Source organism: Anolis sagrei, chromosome 1 (assembly GCF_037176765.1).
Source record: "Anolis sagrei isolate rAnoSag1 chromosome 1, rAnoSag1.mat, whole genome shotgun sequence".
Lineage (NCBI taxonomy): Eukaryota > Metazoa > Chordata > Lepidosauria > Squamata > Dactyloidae > Anolis > Anolis sagrei.
The window spans coordinates 107529395-107541863 of NC_090021.1; the positions used below are offsets into that span (position 1 = coordinate 107529395).

At 39.3% G+C, this 12469-nt stretch overlaps 1 protein-coding gene across 2 annotated transcripts in view; it reads left to right on the plus strand.

The window, feature by feature from the left end:
• The window catches only part of SNAP91 (synaptosome associated protein 91), a 100809-nt gene that overhangs the window by 48311 nt on the left and 40029 nt on the right, over nt 1-12469 (plus strand). The window contains exons 8-12 of one of the 2 annotated variants that reach the window (XM_067467642.1): nt 1023-1129; nt 3252-3293; nt 7219-7286; nt 7774-7782; nt 11126-11144. In XM_067467642.1, the coding sequence (XP_067323743.1) occupies nt 1023-1129; nt 3252-3293; nt 7219-7286; nt 7774-7782; nt 11126-11144 (245 nt within the window). Of the gene's footprint in view, nt 1-1022; nt 1130-3251; nt 3294-7218; nt 7315-7773; nt 7783-11125; nt 11145-12469 lie in introns of those variants that run through there. The other variant, XM_067467635.1, reaches the window with a different exon arrangement.

Sequence of the window (12469 nt, forward strand, 5' to 3'; positions counted from 1 at the left end):
GGGATATAAAAGTTTTAAATAAATAAATAATAAATAGAGGTTCTCTGGCAAACCATCCAATCTCATCCCCTCGATAGAAAGAGGGATCTCTCACTTTATTTCCAATCAGGGATCAAAGGAAATAGTAGGAATTTCCTGAGTTAGCAGCACACACAACCAGTACTTGTAGATTCCAAAATGATTTAGTGCTCTTTAATCCACCCACTCTTCCAAGCCTTGAAACCCAGACTTGACAAAATATTTTCACAAAGACCGTGCTGTATTGAGTCATGCTTAGTGAACGGCTTCATATGCAAATCTTTGAATGTATTAATAAAGTGAGCTCTATAATTGATATATGGAGCCCCTGTAGCACAGTGGGTTAAACCCTTGTGCTGACAGGACTGCTGACCAAAAGGTCGGCGGTTCGAATCCAGGGAGCAGGGTGAGCTCCCATCTGTCAGTTCCAGCCTCCCATGCAGGGACATGAGAGAAGCCTCCCATAATATGGTAACACTTCCTGGTGTCCCCTGGGCAATGTCCTTGCTGACGGCCAATTCTCTCACACCAGAAGCGACTTGCAGTTCCTAAGGTTGCTCCTGACATGGAAAAAAAATTGATATTTGCTCATCATGGCTTGCACCTTCACTAAAGTAAATAGCCTCTCTCTTGAAAAGGAATATTGTGTACTGAATGGTCCAAAAATAATATACTCTTTTTGTTGGGTTTATTTGTGTGATTGGTCTTATAGTTAGAATTTCCTGAGATTTCAATTTAAAGTGGGGGGGAGAGAGAAGAATGAAATTTAAGCATATGACAACATGTAAACACATGTTTTCTGGCTTGTGGTTACTGGATGTATTGAAACTGCCCTGGCTCAGCAATAGGAAACCATTGCTGAACTTTTAATTGTTAGAGTAATGAGGGCCGTTCCCCCCCCCACACACACACACACACACACTTTAAAATTCTAGTCTTTTGACAAAAACTTGTTCATCAGTGGCTATATTTTTGAGGCTCAAAAATTGCCATTTGTCTTCCAGAGAAATTTTTTGAAATGAAGAAGGGCCAGTGCAAAGATGCTCTTGAAATTTACAAACGGTTTCTTACCAGAATGACGAGAGTATCAGAATTCCTCAAAGTTGCAGAGGTAAGTGAAACTTTCATGGTGGCCTGAGACATAGGATCTACTTTGTCTCTAGACATGATCTTCCCACAACTCTCCACCTGAAACTGATTCCCCTCTGTTTGTGTTGAGGTCATATGCAGTATATCCATAAATTAGTATCATTCATAAACAATTTAAAATTGCTAACAACTATTTCCACATTATGGTGCATTCATTATTGAGATTCTGAGACCAGTTTACCAGCAGCCTGATCTATTTTTAGATTATGGTTCAGTTCATGAAGCTGCTGGGAAAGAGGAAATTAGGAAGCAATGTATTATTTTGATGAGTTACTTTGGTATCCAGTTACTTTTTTGCAAGAACAAGAATGGAATGTTGTTATGTGTATGGCTGTTGTACATTACTTTTTAGGGACCTTCCACACAGCCCTATATCCCAGAATATTAAGGCGGAAAATCCCACATTATCTGAGTGTGGACTCAGATAACCCAGCTCAAAGCAGATATAGTGGGATTTTCTGCCTTGATATTCTGGGATATAGGGCTGTGTGGAAGGGTCCTCAATGAAGCATAGAGATCAGCGTAACTGCCATAGTTCCATTCTATGTTATCCTGGGATTTGTAGTCTTTTGTGGCACTGAGGCTGTCTGATAGAGATGGGTAAATATCGCACAAAGTGACAAATCACAGAATTCCATAGCGTTGAGCCATGGCTGTCAATGTGGTGTCAAACTGCTATAATTCCGCAATATGGAATGGGATTTCAGCCTGTTGTTCTTGGCCAAGTATGGTTTGACACAATCGAGTTAGTGGGAGGATGACAATGCATTGCGTACCTGCCTTGTCCCTCTTTTTTATGAGCTGTGTTGTGCCTATTGAGTAATGGAGGGACAAGGAGTTTGAAGAGAAGTGGGGAAAGGAGTACATGTGTGTCTGTGTTATGTATATACAGTAGAGTCTCGTTTATCCAACCTTCACTTATCTGACATTCCATCTTATCCGACACCCTTTTTTTCCTCCAGCATTTCCGCTTCATTTAAAGGAGTGCTCCCCAACTCTCTCTCCTTTCCCAATAAATGAAAAAGGCAAGACAAGGAGGAGGAGGAGGAGGGAAGGAGGGAGGGAGGGGAGAAAAGAGGCAAGTCTGGAAGTGGAAGAGTCCTCCCTTCTTCCCTCTGTGATTTCCACACTCCTCTTCGCATCCGGGCACTTCCTGCTGGGCCACTCTAGTCCCGAGGTGGTGCCTTGCCTTAAGCCTTTGAGTTCCTGTTGTTAGTATTCTAGGTGTCTAGCGCTGCGTTGGACAGGTAACAGTAGGAGACTCTGTATTATCTGACATTTTTGTTTTCTGACATTTTGCTGGCCCATTTATGTCGGATAAGCAAGACTCTACTGCATATATGTGTGTCTGTGTATAATGTGTGTGTGTGTCCCCTTCTCCCATTCTGCTCATATGAAAGAAATTATTTCTGCTGCCAAAAAGAGACAGAGAGAAACAATATGAATGGGGTTGGGGCTGACGAAGAACATTGCATGGACAGCCTCACTGTTAGAAAGAACAGCATTGGAACCAAATTTGTACGGGTTTGGTTAGTGTAAGCTGTATGAGAGAGTCTAGAAGAGGTGCTTTTTCCTCACATCTGAGACTGGCTCAGTTATGAGATATAGAGTAATTTATTGGAGGATGAGGAAAGAAGAGAGAGAGGTTGTACGAGTGGCAGCTGCTGAGCACCTGTCCAAAGCATCTGTATGTAGTGCATGTGGTCTGTGATGTGGTGCTTATATGGTGTTATATAGAGGTGTTCAGGCAGGGTCTTCCATTCAGAATTTGACCAGAAATAGAGGAATCCAGAGAGTGTTGCCTTGTACTTTTCAGTGGCACATTAGTAGTAAGAATGATAGCATTTGTGTGCGTCTATATTTCGAAGTGGGGTTGGCATGTCGGCATCGTGTGATATTATATTTTAGAAATATACCACTTTAAATCTGTATAAGAAAAGAATGCATATTATAAATTGAATTCGCAATAATTCACTTAAAATGCTTAATGTGTGCTATCAAGCCAAGTTTCTTAACTATGTTGAGGTTTAAAAACCTGAAAATTGAAATAGGTCTGAAATCCTTTTCTTTTCCGTTATCCATAGCAAGTTGGAATTGACAAAGGAGACATTCCTGATCTCACACAAGTAAGTTCTTGTTATATTTAACCTGATGGTTAAGGTAGCAGAGAAATGACTTGTGTTCATTTAGCATGCAACCTAATGGCATTACTTTACAAAGTCAGTATTCTGAAAACAGCCATCATTTCATCAATGCCAATCCACCATTTCCTTGTTTCCAGGAGATGATTTCTTTAAAGGCCATATTTAATTTAGAGTTTTTATATGAAAAGACTGCCCATTTCTTCTCCCTTCTAGAGATGCAGGTTGATCCCAGAAGCTGAGAATGTGAGTAGAGTATCTAGGAGAGGAAATTCTTAAGTACTGAATTTGTGCTTTGATTTAGTCTATGGCAACACCTGCACTGAGTTGCCTTTTGTCTCTGGACAAGAGACTGGTTTAGGGCTGCCATAATATGACCATATCTGGGTAGGATGACACAGTACCAATAGACTGAGAGTTCGTGCAGTGCAGCACTTAAAAACATGAGCTAGAAGCCCCCATTTCAAATCTCTAGTCCCCAAATGACCATAGGCTAGTTGCTATCTTTTGGCTCCCATTTCTAATATAAAGATTGCCTTATCTTGAAAAAAATGCTATAAAGCTTGTATGGCCATATATGTGAACTATATCTTGAATATGCTGTTATATTAAGGCTATGAAGTTCGATAAAAAAATCTCACCTAGGGATAAGGTAAAGGCAAAGGTTTTCCCCTGACATTAAGTCAAGAAGGTAATAGCGCTCCATGCAGTCATGCTGACCATATGACCTTGGAGGCATCTACGGACAACGCCAGCTCTTCGGCTTAGAAATGGAGATGAGCACCAGCACCCAGAGTTGGGCATGACTAGACTTAATGTTAAGGGGAAACCTGTACTTTTTCTTTAGCATATATTGCAAATTGTTTTTACATCTTTTTGAAAAACAATATAAATACAAAATTATTATTTAACTTCATTTAATTAAAATAGTAAAGGTTTTTGTCTGTAGACCCAGCAATTGTTGTCAAGAACAAACCATTAAAGTCTTTGTAGGAAAAATCTACTTTGAATGTTTTTGGTACAGAATTATTATTTTATTTCTGTTCAGTATGCTGCTTCTGAAGGGGCTGCCACCTCTTTGAGGACTGCATTGAGAAATCAATGACACCCAGAACTGAACAGTACAGTCCTATCAGGCTGTTGTTGATTTTTCATTTCTTGGAGTTATCTTTGGTCTCCAAATTTTTGATGCATAGTGATATTAATTAGTGATTATTAACTAACTTTAGTTAATTAGATTAAGCATGTGCTTCATGACAGTGGATTCAATATCCTAAAAATGCTCTTGGATTTGTTATAGAATTCTGGATTGTGGAGGTCACTGGAAATATTTCTCCACCTTTTTGTTTCATGAGAAAGATTAGGCTGTTTTAGGATTTGTACTGCACTCAGTAACACAGTGTCAGGACTATGTAATTTGATTTCTATAGATAATTCAAAGTAAGACCTCCATTCTAAAAACATTTCAGAAAACTCTAATAAGTTAAAGTTTATTTTAATGCTGAAGAAATGGCACAATGATTGGATGCTCCTTCACATATTTGTAAGGCTGACATCAAATAAGTGAAAATAAGTGTCTCGTGATGCAAAGGAATGGGCATGTACAGTTAGGAAAAATCGAGCTGCTATATATTGAGCCGGGTCACGGTGGCACAGCGGGTTAAACCGCTAAGCTTCAGAACTTGCTGACTGGAAGGTCGGTGGTTCGAATCTGTAGGATGGGTGAGCTCCCGTTGTTACTCCTAGTTTCTGTCAACCTAGCAGTTCAGAAACATGCAAATGTGAGTAGATCAAAAGGTACCGCTTTGGCAGGAAGGTAACAGCGCTCCGTGCAGTCATGCTGGCCACATGACCTTGGAGGTGTCTACGGACAACACAGGCTCTTTGGCTTAGAAATAAGATGAGCACCACCCCCCAGTCGGACTCTACTAGACTTCATATCAAGGGGAAACCTTTATATATTGAGCCAAACAGTTGAAAGCTAGCCCAGTTGTCCCTGTTCTTGATATTGATTCTTCAAAACCTGGCAAAGGCTTTCCTGCTGTTTTCAGGCACTGTGAGAAATCATGCACTTGCAAGTCCCATTAAATTTATATGTCTGAATAACAATGTTGGCTAATACATAAAGCAAGACCAATAGCACCTCTTCTAATGATACAGGATACAGTCTGCTACTTGCAAAGTGTGTAAATTATACCCATATTGGTTGCAATATGTTAACCTCAGAGTTATAGTTCACTGTGTTTAAGTGTGAAGATAATGTCCTGTGAAATATTTCAATGGTTATACTGTAAAATCATTTTCATGAGTTGGATCTAGGATGGAATCTTTGAAAATTGAAGGCTCTGTGACACCAAATCAGCCATAACGACCAGATTTGTATATACTTAACCAGCTAACTTGATTACTCACAGTGTAAATCTATTTCATGTATGAAATAACTTAGGTATTGCTGACCCGAGTTCTCTGTGATCTGAAAAGCAGTGGTGATAATGAAAAGTCTCCTTTTAAAGACTATGCAATTGATGAGCCGGTAATCTTGATAAAATGTCTACTTCTCTTTACCTCTGAGGGTTTTCCTCTTTGGTCACTGACTTTGTGGAAATCTGCTTATCTCGGCACTATTTTTATCCTGGAGTAGCTAAGGACACTGTTAATTGTTCTGACTGTACTTACTTTCTTTCTCATTGTAACAACAGCAAGAGTGCTTTTTTAAAGTTAGAAGCCCTAGAGAAATGGGGGAAATTGGTTAAATTGTACCAACAATTGCCATAGTATTAATATTGTGTGCCCCAGCTTTTTTGTTTGTTTGTTTAACATTACAGTTTTGATTGCAAGGCACTCTCTCTTGACCTTGCTGAAAAATAAAAAAGCTTGGTTGCTTATGGTGGGATCCTGAAGGCCTAATATACTACTTTTGTGGAACATTCAGTCATAAACTTGTTTTCCCAACTGGGCACCCTCCAAATATGTTAGAACAGGCATGGGCAAATGTCAGCCCTCCAGGTGTTTTGGACTTCAACTCTCACAATTCCTAACAGCCAATTAGGCTGTTAGGAATTTTGGTGGTTGAAGTACAAAACACCTGGAGGGTCAAAGTTTGCCCATACCTGTGTTACACTATAACACCCAAAACTGCTGGCAGGGGTAATATGGGAGTATTTATTATTTTTTTAATTTTTTTATTTACAACATTTATATTCCACCCTTTTCACCCCGAAGGGGATTCAGGGCGGCTTACATAGTTGGCATTATTCCATGCCCAAACAATAACAACAATTAAAAGCAATTAAATAACAATTTAAAACAACATTAAACAATATATGTAAACATTAGACAACTATTGTGCATAGATCCAAAGCCAGATAGTCAAATAGTAGTCGTTCAACATATCCCGAGAGCACCAGGTTGGAGGAGGCCTAGTGGGTGATGACAAAGACAGGAAACAGTACCTTCATGGTCCTTTTTACACATATAGTTCTGCCCTATTTTACAATCTTACTTCAATAAAGTTGGGAAAAATGGACGAAGCTAATTGGGTTGAATGCACAAGCTCTAGTTATGCATGTAAATCCCTATTTTAGTTTTCTTGATTACTTTGACCTGTGAATGCCTGTGCTGTTGTTAATTTCTAATTTCTAATGTATATACACTCTGCCTTAAATGCATGTATTCTCGATTTTCAAACTAATTGAAAAATATATTAGCCAACAACTATAGTCTCAGTAGCAGCATGGAGATGGTGTTCTCTTACATCTGTGTATGGGATTAAAGTTATAGCATGTGCATGCATCTCAATGATTATGGAAAGTTAAGAGAAGAGTTAAGACGTGTATTGGACCTCCAAAGCAATTTCTTACCCCCTTCTCCATTCCTTCTTTTTTAATGTAACTATTTTTATCTACCTTAGGCTCCCAGTAGTCTTATGGAGACTCTTGAACAGCATCTAAACACTTTGGAAGGAAAGAAAGGGAACAAGTATGTGGAATAATAAATAAATGTGCACATTTGATTGCTTTTTTGTTGTAACTCTATTAAATGAACCAAATAAATGACAGTTTGTACATTGGTATTGATCAATTCAGGGGTAGGGTGAGGGCCTATTACCTTGCTTTGAACAGCTGCATGCCTGATTTTATGTACGGTTTTTACTTGCCATTTGTAAGCCTGACCCATACAAGAAGGGTGTGTTTTCTAAGGAGGAAGGGAGGAAGTTCCTGGACTTGTGGGGCAGCCATTGGAATCATACCGGGCAAGAGGAGATGTGGAAGGAGGAGACAGGTTCAGTACCAATAAAATGGGGAGAGAAATAGAGTGCTTATTGCTCCCAAACTGTCTCCTTTATCAAATAGCCTGGATAACCAGGGTGACAGCCCCCCTAGATTGAAAGTACTGCTGTTGAATGCCAGGTCAGTAAATGGAAAAACAACTGCCATCCAGGACTTGATTCTTGATGAGTATTTAGGTCTGGTTTGTATCACAGAGATTTGGCTGGATGAGACTGGGGAGGTTAATCTCTCTTAGCTCTGCCCAGCAGGATTCTCTGTGCAACAGCAGGCAAGACCTGAGGGGCGGAAAGGTGGAGTTGCAGTGGTTTATTGTGATTCCATCTTCCTGACCAGGTTCCCCATCCCATAGTCAGCAGCGTTCAAGTGTATTTACCTAAAGGTGGGTGACCGGGACAGAATAGGGATTCTGTTGGTGTACCACCCACCCTGCTGTTCAGCTTCAACATCCATACTAAGATTGCCCATTTGGGAGTGGCTCAGGACTTCAAGGCCTCCATGACAACCATGGGTCTGTCCCTACCCATGCTTCCAAACAAACTTTGGACCTTGTTTTCTGTAAAGGATGGGATGATGGTGATTGTGGAGTGGAGTGAAGTGGAGGAACTAGTCACAGTTCTGTTGTCATGGACTAATTACTACCTAGTCAGGTTTAGACTTGCTGGGACTCCAAACTTCCGCAGGGGTGGGGGGCAGAATGGCAACCTCCCTGATGTCCTTCTGCCAGTGGCTAAAAACTTTTTATTTAGGCAGGCTTTTAAAGATGAAGGTGCCCAAGATCTAGTAATGGGGTGCTGTGGTTTTAAATTATTTGATGGATTGAAACTGTGAATGTTTTAATGCTGCTTGCGTATTATTCTATTTTATTGTTTGCAGTTTTGTCTATTTTAAATTGTATATTCATTCTTTTATGTCAAGCCACTTTGAGTCACCTTTGGGGAGAAAAAGCGGAATAATAATAATAAGGCTCTGGTATAAACCAGTAAAAGTAGTCCCGGTGGTGATCGGCACAGTGGGTGCAGTGCCTAAAGACCTTGGCCTGCACTTAAATACAATCGGTGCTGACAAGATTACCATCTGCCAGCTGCAAAAGGCCACCCTACTGGGATCTCCACACATTATTCACCGATACATCACACAGTCCTAGACATTTGGGAAGTGTCCAACGTGTGATCCAATATAACAGCCAGCAGAGTGATCTTGTCTGCTGTGGACTCATCTTGTTGTGTTTCAAATAATAATAATTTTGCCTTTTCCCAGGCAACTGCAGAATGAACATGACTCACACTTTTTGGTTGTCTTTGGTGACTTTGAAACATTTCCATGATTATTGTGAAAATGTGTTTAACAAATCCTTCTTAACTGTCATTTTGATTGTGGCAAATACTGATAGAGATTTATTTTTCTGGCTTGTGTACATTTGCTATACAACTTACAACTGCTTCACATTTTTCAATCTTGTTTAACAGAAAGATAAATGTAATTCGCATTCTTTTCTTTCTGTTGGTCCTTTGTTTGTGGCTCCAGAATTAGTGATGTTAATGGCTTAAGCCTAATAATGTAATTTTTAAAGAGCAGCATTGCACAGCGGCTGTTAAAATACAGAACATAGATGAAATTTGTAATAGTTCAATGCAGTCCTGTTAAATTTGATTAAGAATAGAATCTTAAACAGACTTTGGAGGAAGTCCAAATCAACTCAGCAGGACCTGCTTTTGAGTGTTCATGCCTAGGAAAGACTTCATGTTTGCTAGCAGCCTTAGCTGTTTCCATAAATTAAAGTTTACTCTGTTCTCATTTACGAGGCACATGCACACATATGGATGCACACACACACACACACACACAATTATGTTACCTCTAGAAATTTGTGTATAATTTACCATATATGTTATGGATTCATAGGCTCTTGTCTAGACAAATATCCAAGCTACTTATTCAAAACTTTAGAATGGTATGAAACAAAACTATTTACATATCTTTTTTTTTATCTTTATCTCCCTTTTGTTTTTTTATGTGGCTGTTTTACAACTTAGTGATGGGTAAGTAAATCTGTATATACTAATGTTTATGCATGGATCTATTTTAGCAAGCACATCAGTGAAATAGTAGGGCTTATACAGTTTTACTTAGTTTGCTGCCATTAGCATAATCTGCAGACATGCCCAGAATTTGTCTTCAATTCAGAATGCCTATGAATTACCCTTTAAACACTATTTGTTGTTCCAAATATCCAGCTCTACATTATGGATTCTAATTTTTGTTTAGTTTTTAAAAATAGACAGTATTCTGAATGTATTGGATTACACTAGCTGTGAAAGATGGGTCTTTAACCTGATTGATCTGTTGTGAATAATGTAGAGCCAGCCTGGTGTAGTGGTTTGAGTGTTGGACTAGAAGTCCTACACACTAGGGACCTCATTAGATTGAAGTCCATAAGTTGAGGGACAATGGGGGAATCTGTGGGGCAGAGAGGCAAATCCATGGGGCAGCAGGGGAAACCATTGGGGAGTGCCCCGCATTATCCCCTTACCATCAATTACATGGTGTTTCCCGTCTGCCCCCGGTATTCACTCATGCCCCCGGTATTCACTCATGAACACGCTGCTGAGACAGAGCTGGGACAGAGTTCTACTAGAAGTAGCCCTGCGTCATGTGCTGGGCTCCTTCCTGGCTGCATCTCAGCAGCGTCCTAGGATGGGGAAAAGCCCTGTGTGCTGATGTCATGTGGTTCAATTCCCCCTTTAGCCATGAAAATCCACTGATAGACTTGGTCTAGTCAGGCTCTCATCCTTGGAGAAGGACAGTGGCAAACCTGAATAAATCTTGCCAAGAAAACCCTATGAAAGGGTCACCCTAAGTCAGAGTTGACTTGAAGACCCATAGCAAATAAAGGAACAATTGTGGGAGTGGAAGTCCAAAACCCCTGGAGGGCCGAAGTTTGCTCATTCCTGGTGTAGAGTGAAACAATGAGAAATATTAATAGGAGAGTGGACTAGCTTTTTATAACAGTATGTAATCAACAAAAAGTGATTGTAAATATCATTGAACAGAAGCACTTAGAATCAGTATAAGGGCTTTCGGTGAATGCTAAGATTGTGTAGTTACCATTTTATGAAACTATTTATATTCAGATGTATTGTACTGATAATTTGAAAAACTAACAAAATATTTAGTTCCTTTTAAAGGAGGTCTCTTTCTTAAGCTTAAAAAAAAACCATATTCAAGGTTACCATGGGGTTGGGGTTAGAGTTAGGGTCAGAGTTCCAAATAAATCTAAACAAAATTGAGTGGAAACTAGCAAAAACCAGAACGATCAATCCATTGAAGAATTTAGCCGATTAAGGACAGGCAAATTTGTTCTACAAAAACTGAAATGTGTGTATTTGAGTTTGAATCTGTAAGGTGGAGATCAAGAAATACACACATGTCTTACTATTGTTCTGTGCTTTTGACCTTATATCTAAGCCTGCTTAAGATAATCCTGAATTGTATTTTATTTGACACAAACTCTTATGTTGTTTCTTCTAGTTCTTCACCCGTAAGCAAGGTAAGCATTTAATGTTTTGTGCGTTTCTTCAAGATTTTTCTTGAGGTAGGTGCTGAAGAAGTTTGAGGGTAAAAGTCTTGCTTTGTGAAACCCAACTTTCTTTGTTGATATGCTATGTAAGAGCCATTTTCACATGTGCAAATACACAATCTCATATATATGCGATTACATATGCAATCTCTGTAACTATCGATCTATGTTGTTGTAATCATGGGGGAAAGGAAAGCACCATGACAGATGCAAAATAATTGCATGAGTTTCTCACCCATTTGCTTTCTATACTCTACTCTTGAGAGCACCTGGGTTTGTGAGCAGAGAGTGAAGTTTTTGGACAGAATAATCAATACTGTATAATTTCCCTTATTTTTTGCAAGTGTGCCAAGTTTGTTGAGCGTATGTGTGCATTTCCACCTTTTTGACTGGGCATCACAATTTGAGACTTTACAGATCTACGAGTTTTAATGTGAATCTCAGTAAACTCATGTGCACTAGGACTTAGCTTTAAATAATAGATTTGGTCATATGTTCTGGATGGAAGCTAGAGTCAATAAAGGATATGTAGAGATCCATGGGATTTTGATACAGTGCCACTAAAGAGTTTGTATTCAAATAAATTAATCTTAAGAGATGCCTCAGCCTCACGTCTCCTCCTTTCTCTTTCCTTTTTGCAAAACATATGGTGCTTACCAGGCACTTCTACATTATCTGCTGTTATTCTTGAAAGTTCTTCTTCTTCTGCGAGGAATGTTCTTTCCCATATTTAAATAATGCTTTCCACTAGTTCAACCAGGTTAGTTCATGAGCCTAAAAATCTTGGCTTCTCCCTTACTAAAGATGGGCTATCTTTTAGTATTCTCTGATAAGGAAGCTGATTTTGGTGGCACTTTGCCACTATTTATCAGCCCTTTTCAAAATTTGTGTGCTTTAAAAAATCTTAGCTGTATGCCAGTCTGGTGAATTGTTAAGTTTTAATTTATCAGATCTCCATTTTGTAACTTCTGTTTCATTTAGTTCTTCATCTAACTAGAAAGGTTTTCCTGGGGCGTGTATTTATTGGCCATACATTGTTTTTACTCTAATGGCTTGTTCTTGGTCTTGCAGCTCTTCTGATGTCTGTTGTAGATTGCCCATTGGCCTATAGAGCCCATTTAGGAGGTTCAGTTCACCTTGGAGGAGGTGGAGTTCAAGATTCTGTGTGCCCGGTCTGCTGGGGCCTTAATTGTGCTTTTTTTTTTTTCTTATCTGGATGATGGTTGGAGTTTTTATGTAGGGTTCTATCAGTGTGTGTAGGTTTCCTGTAAACTGTGTAGCCCAATATTTTGCTG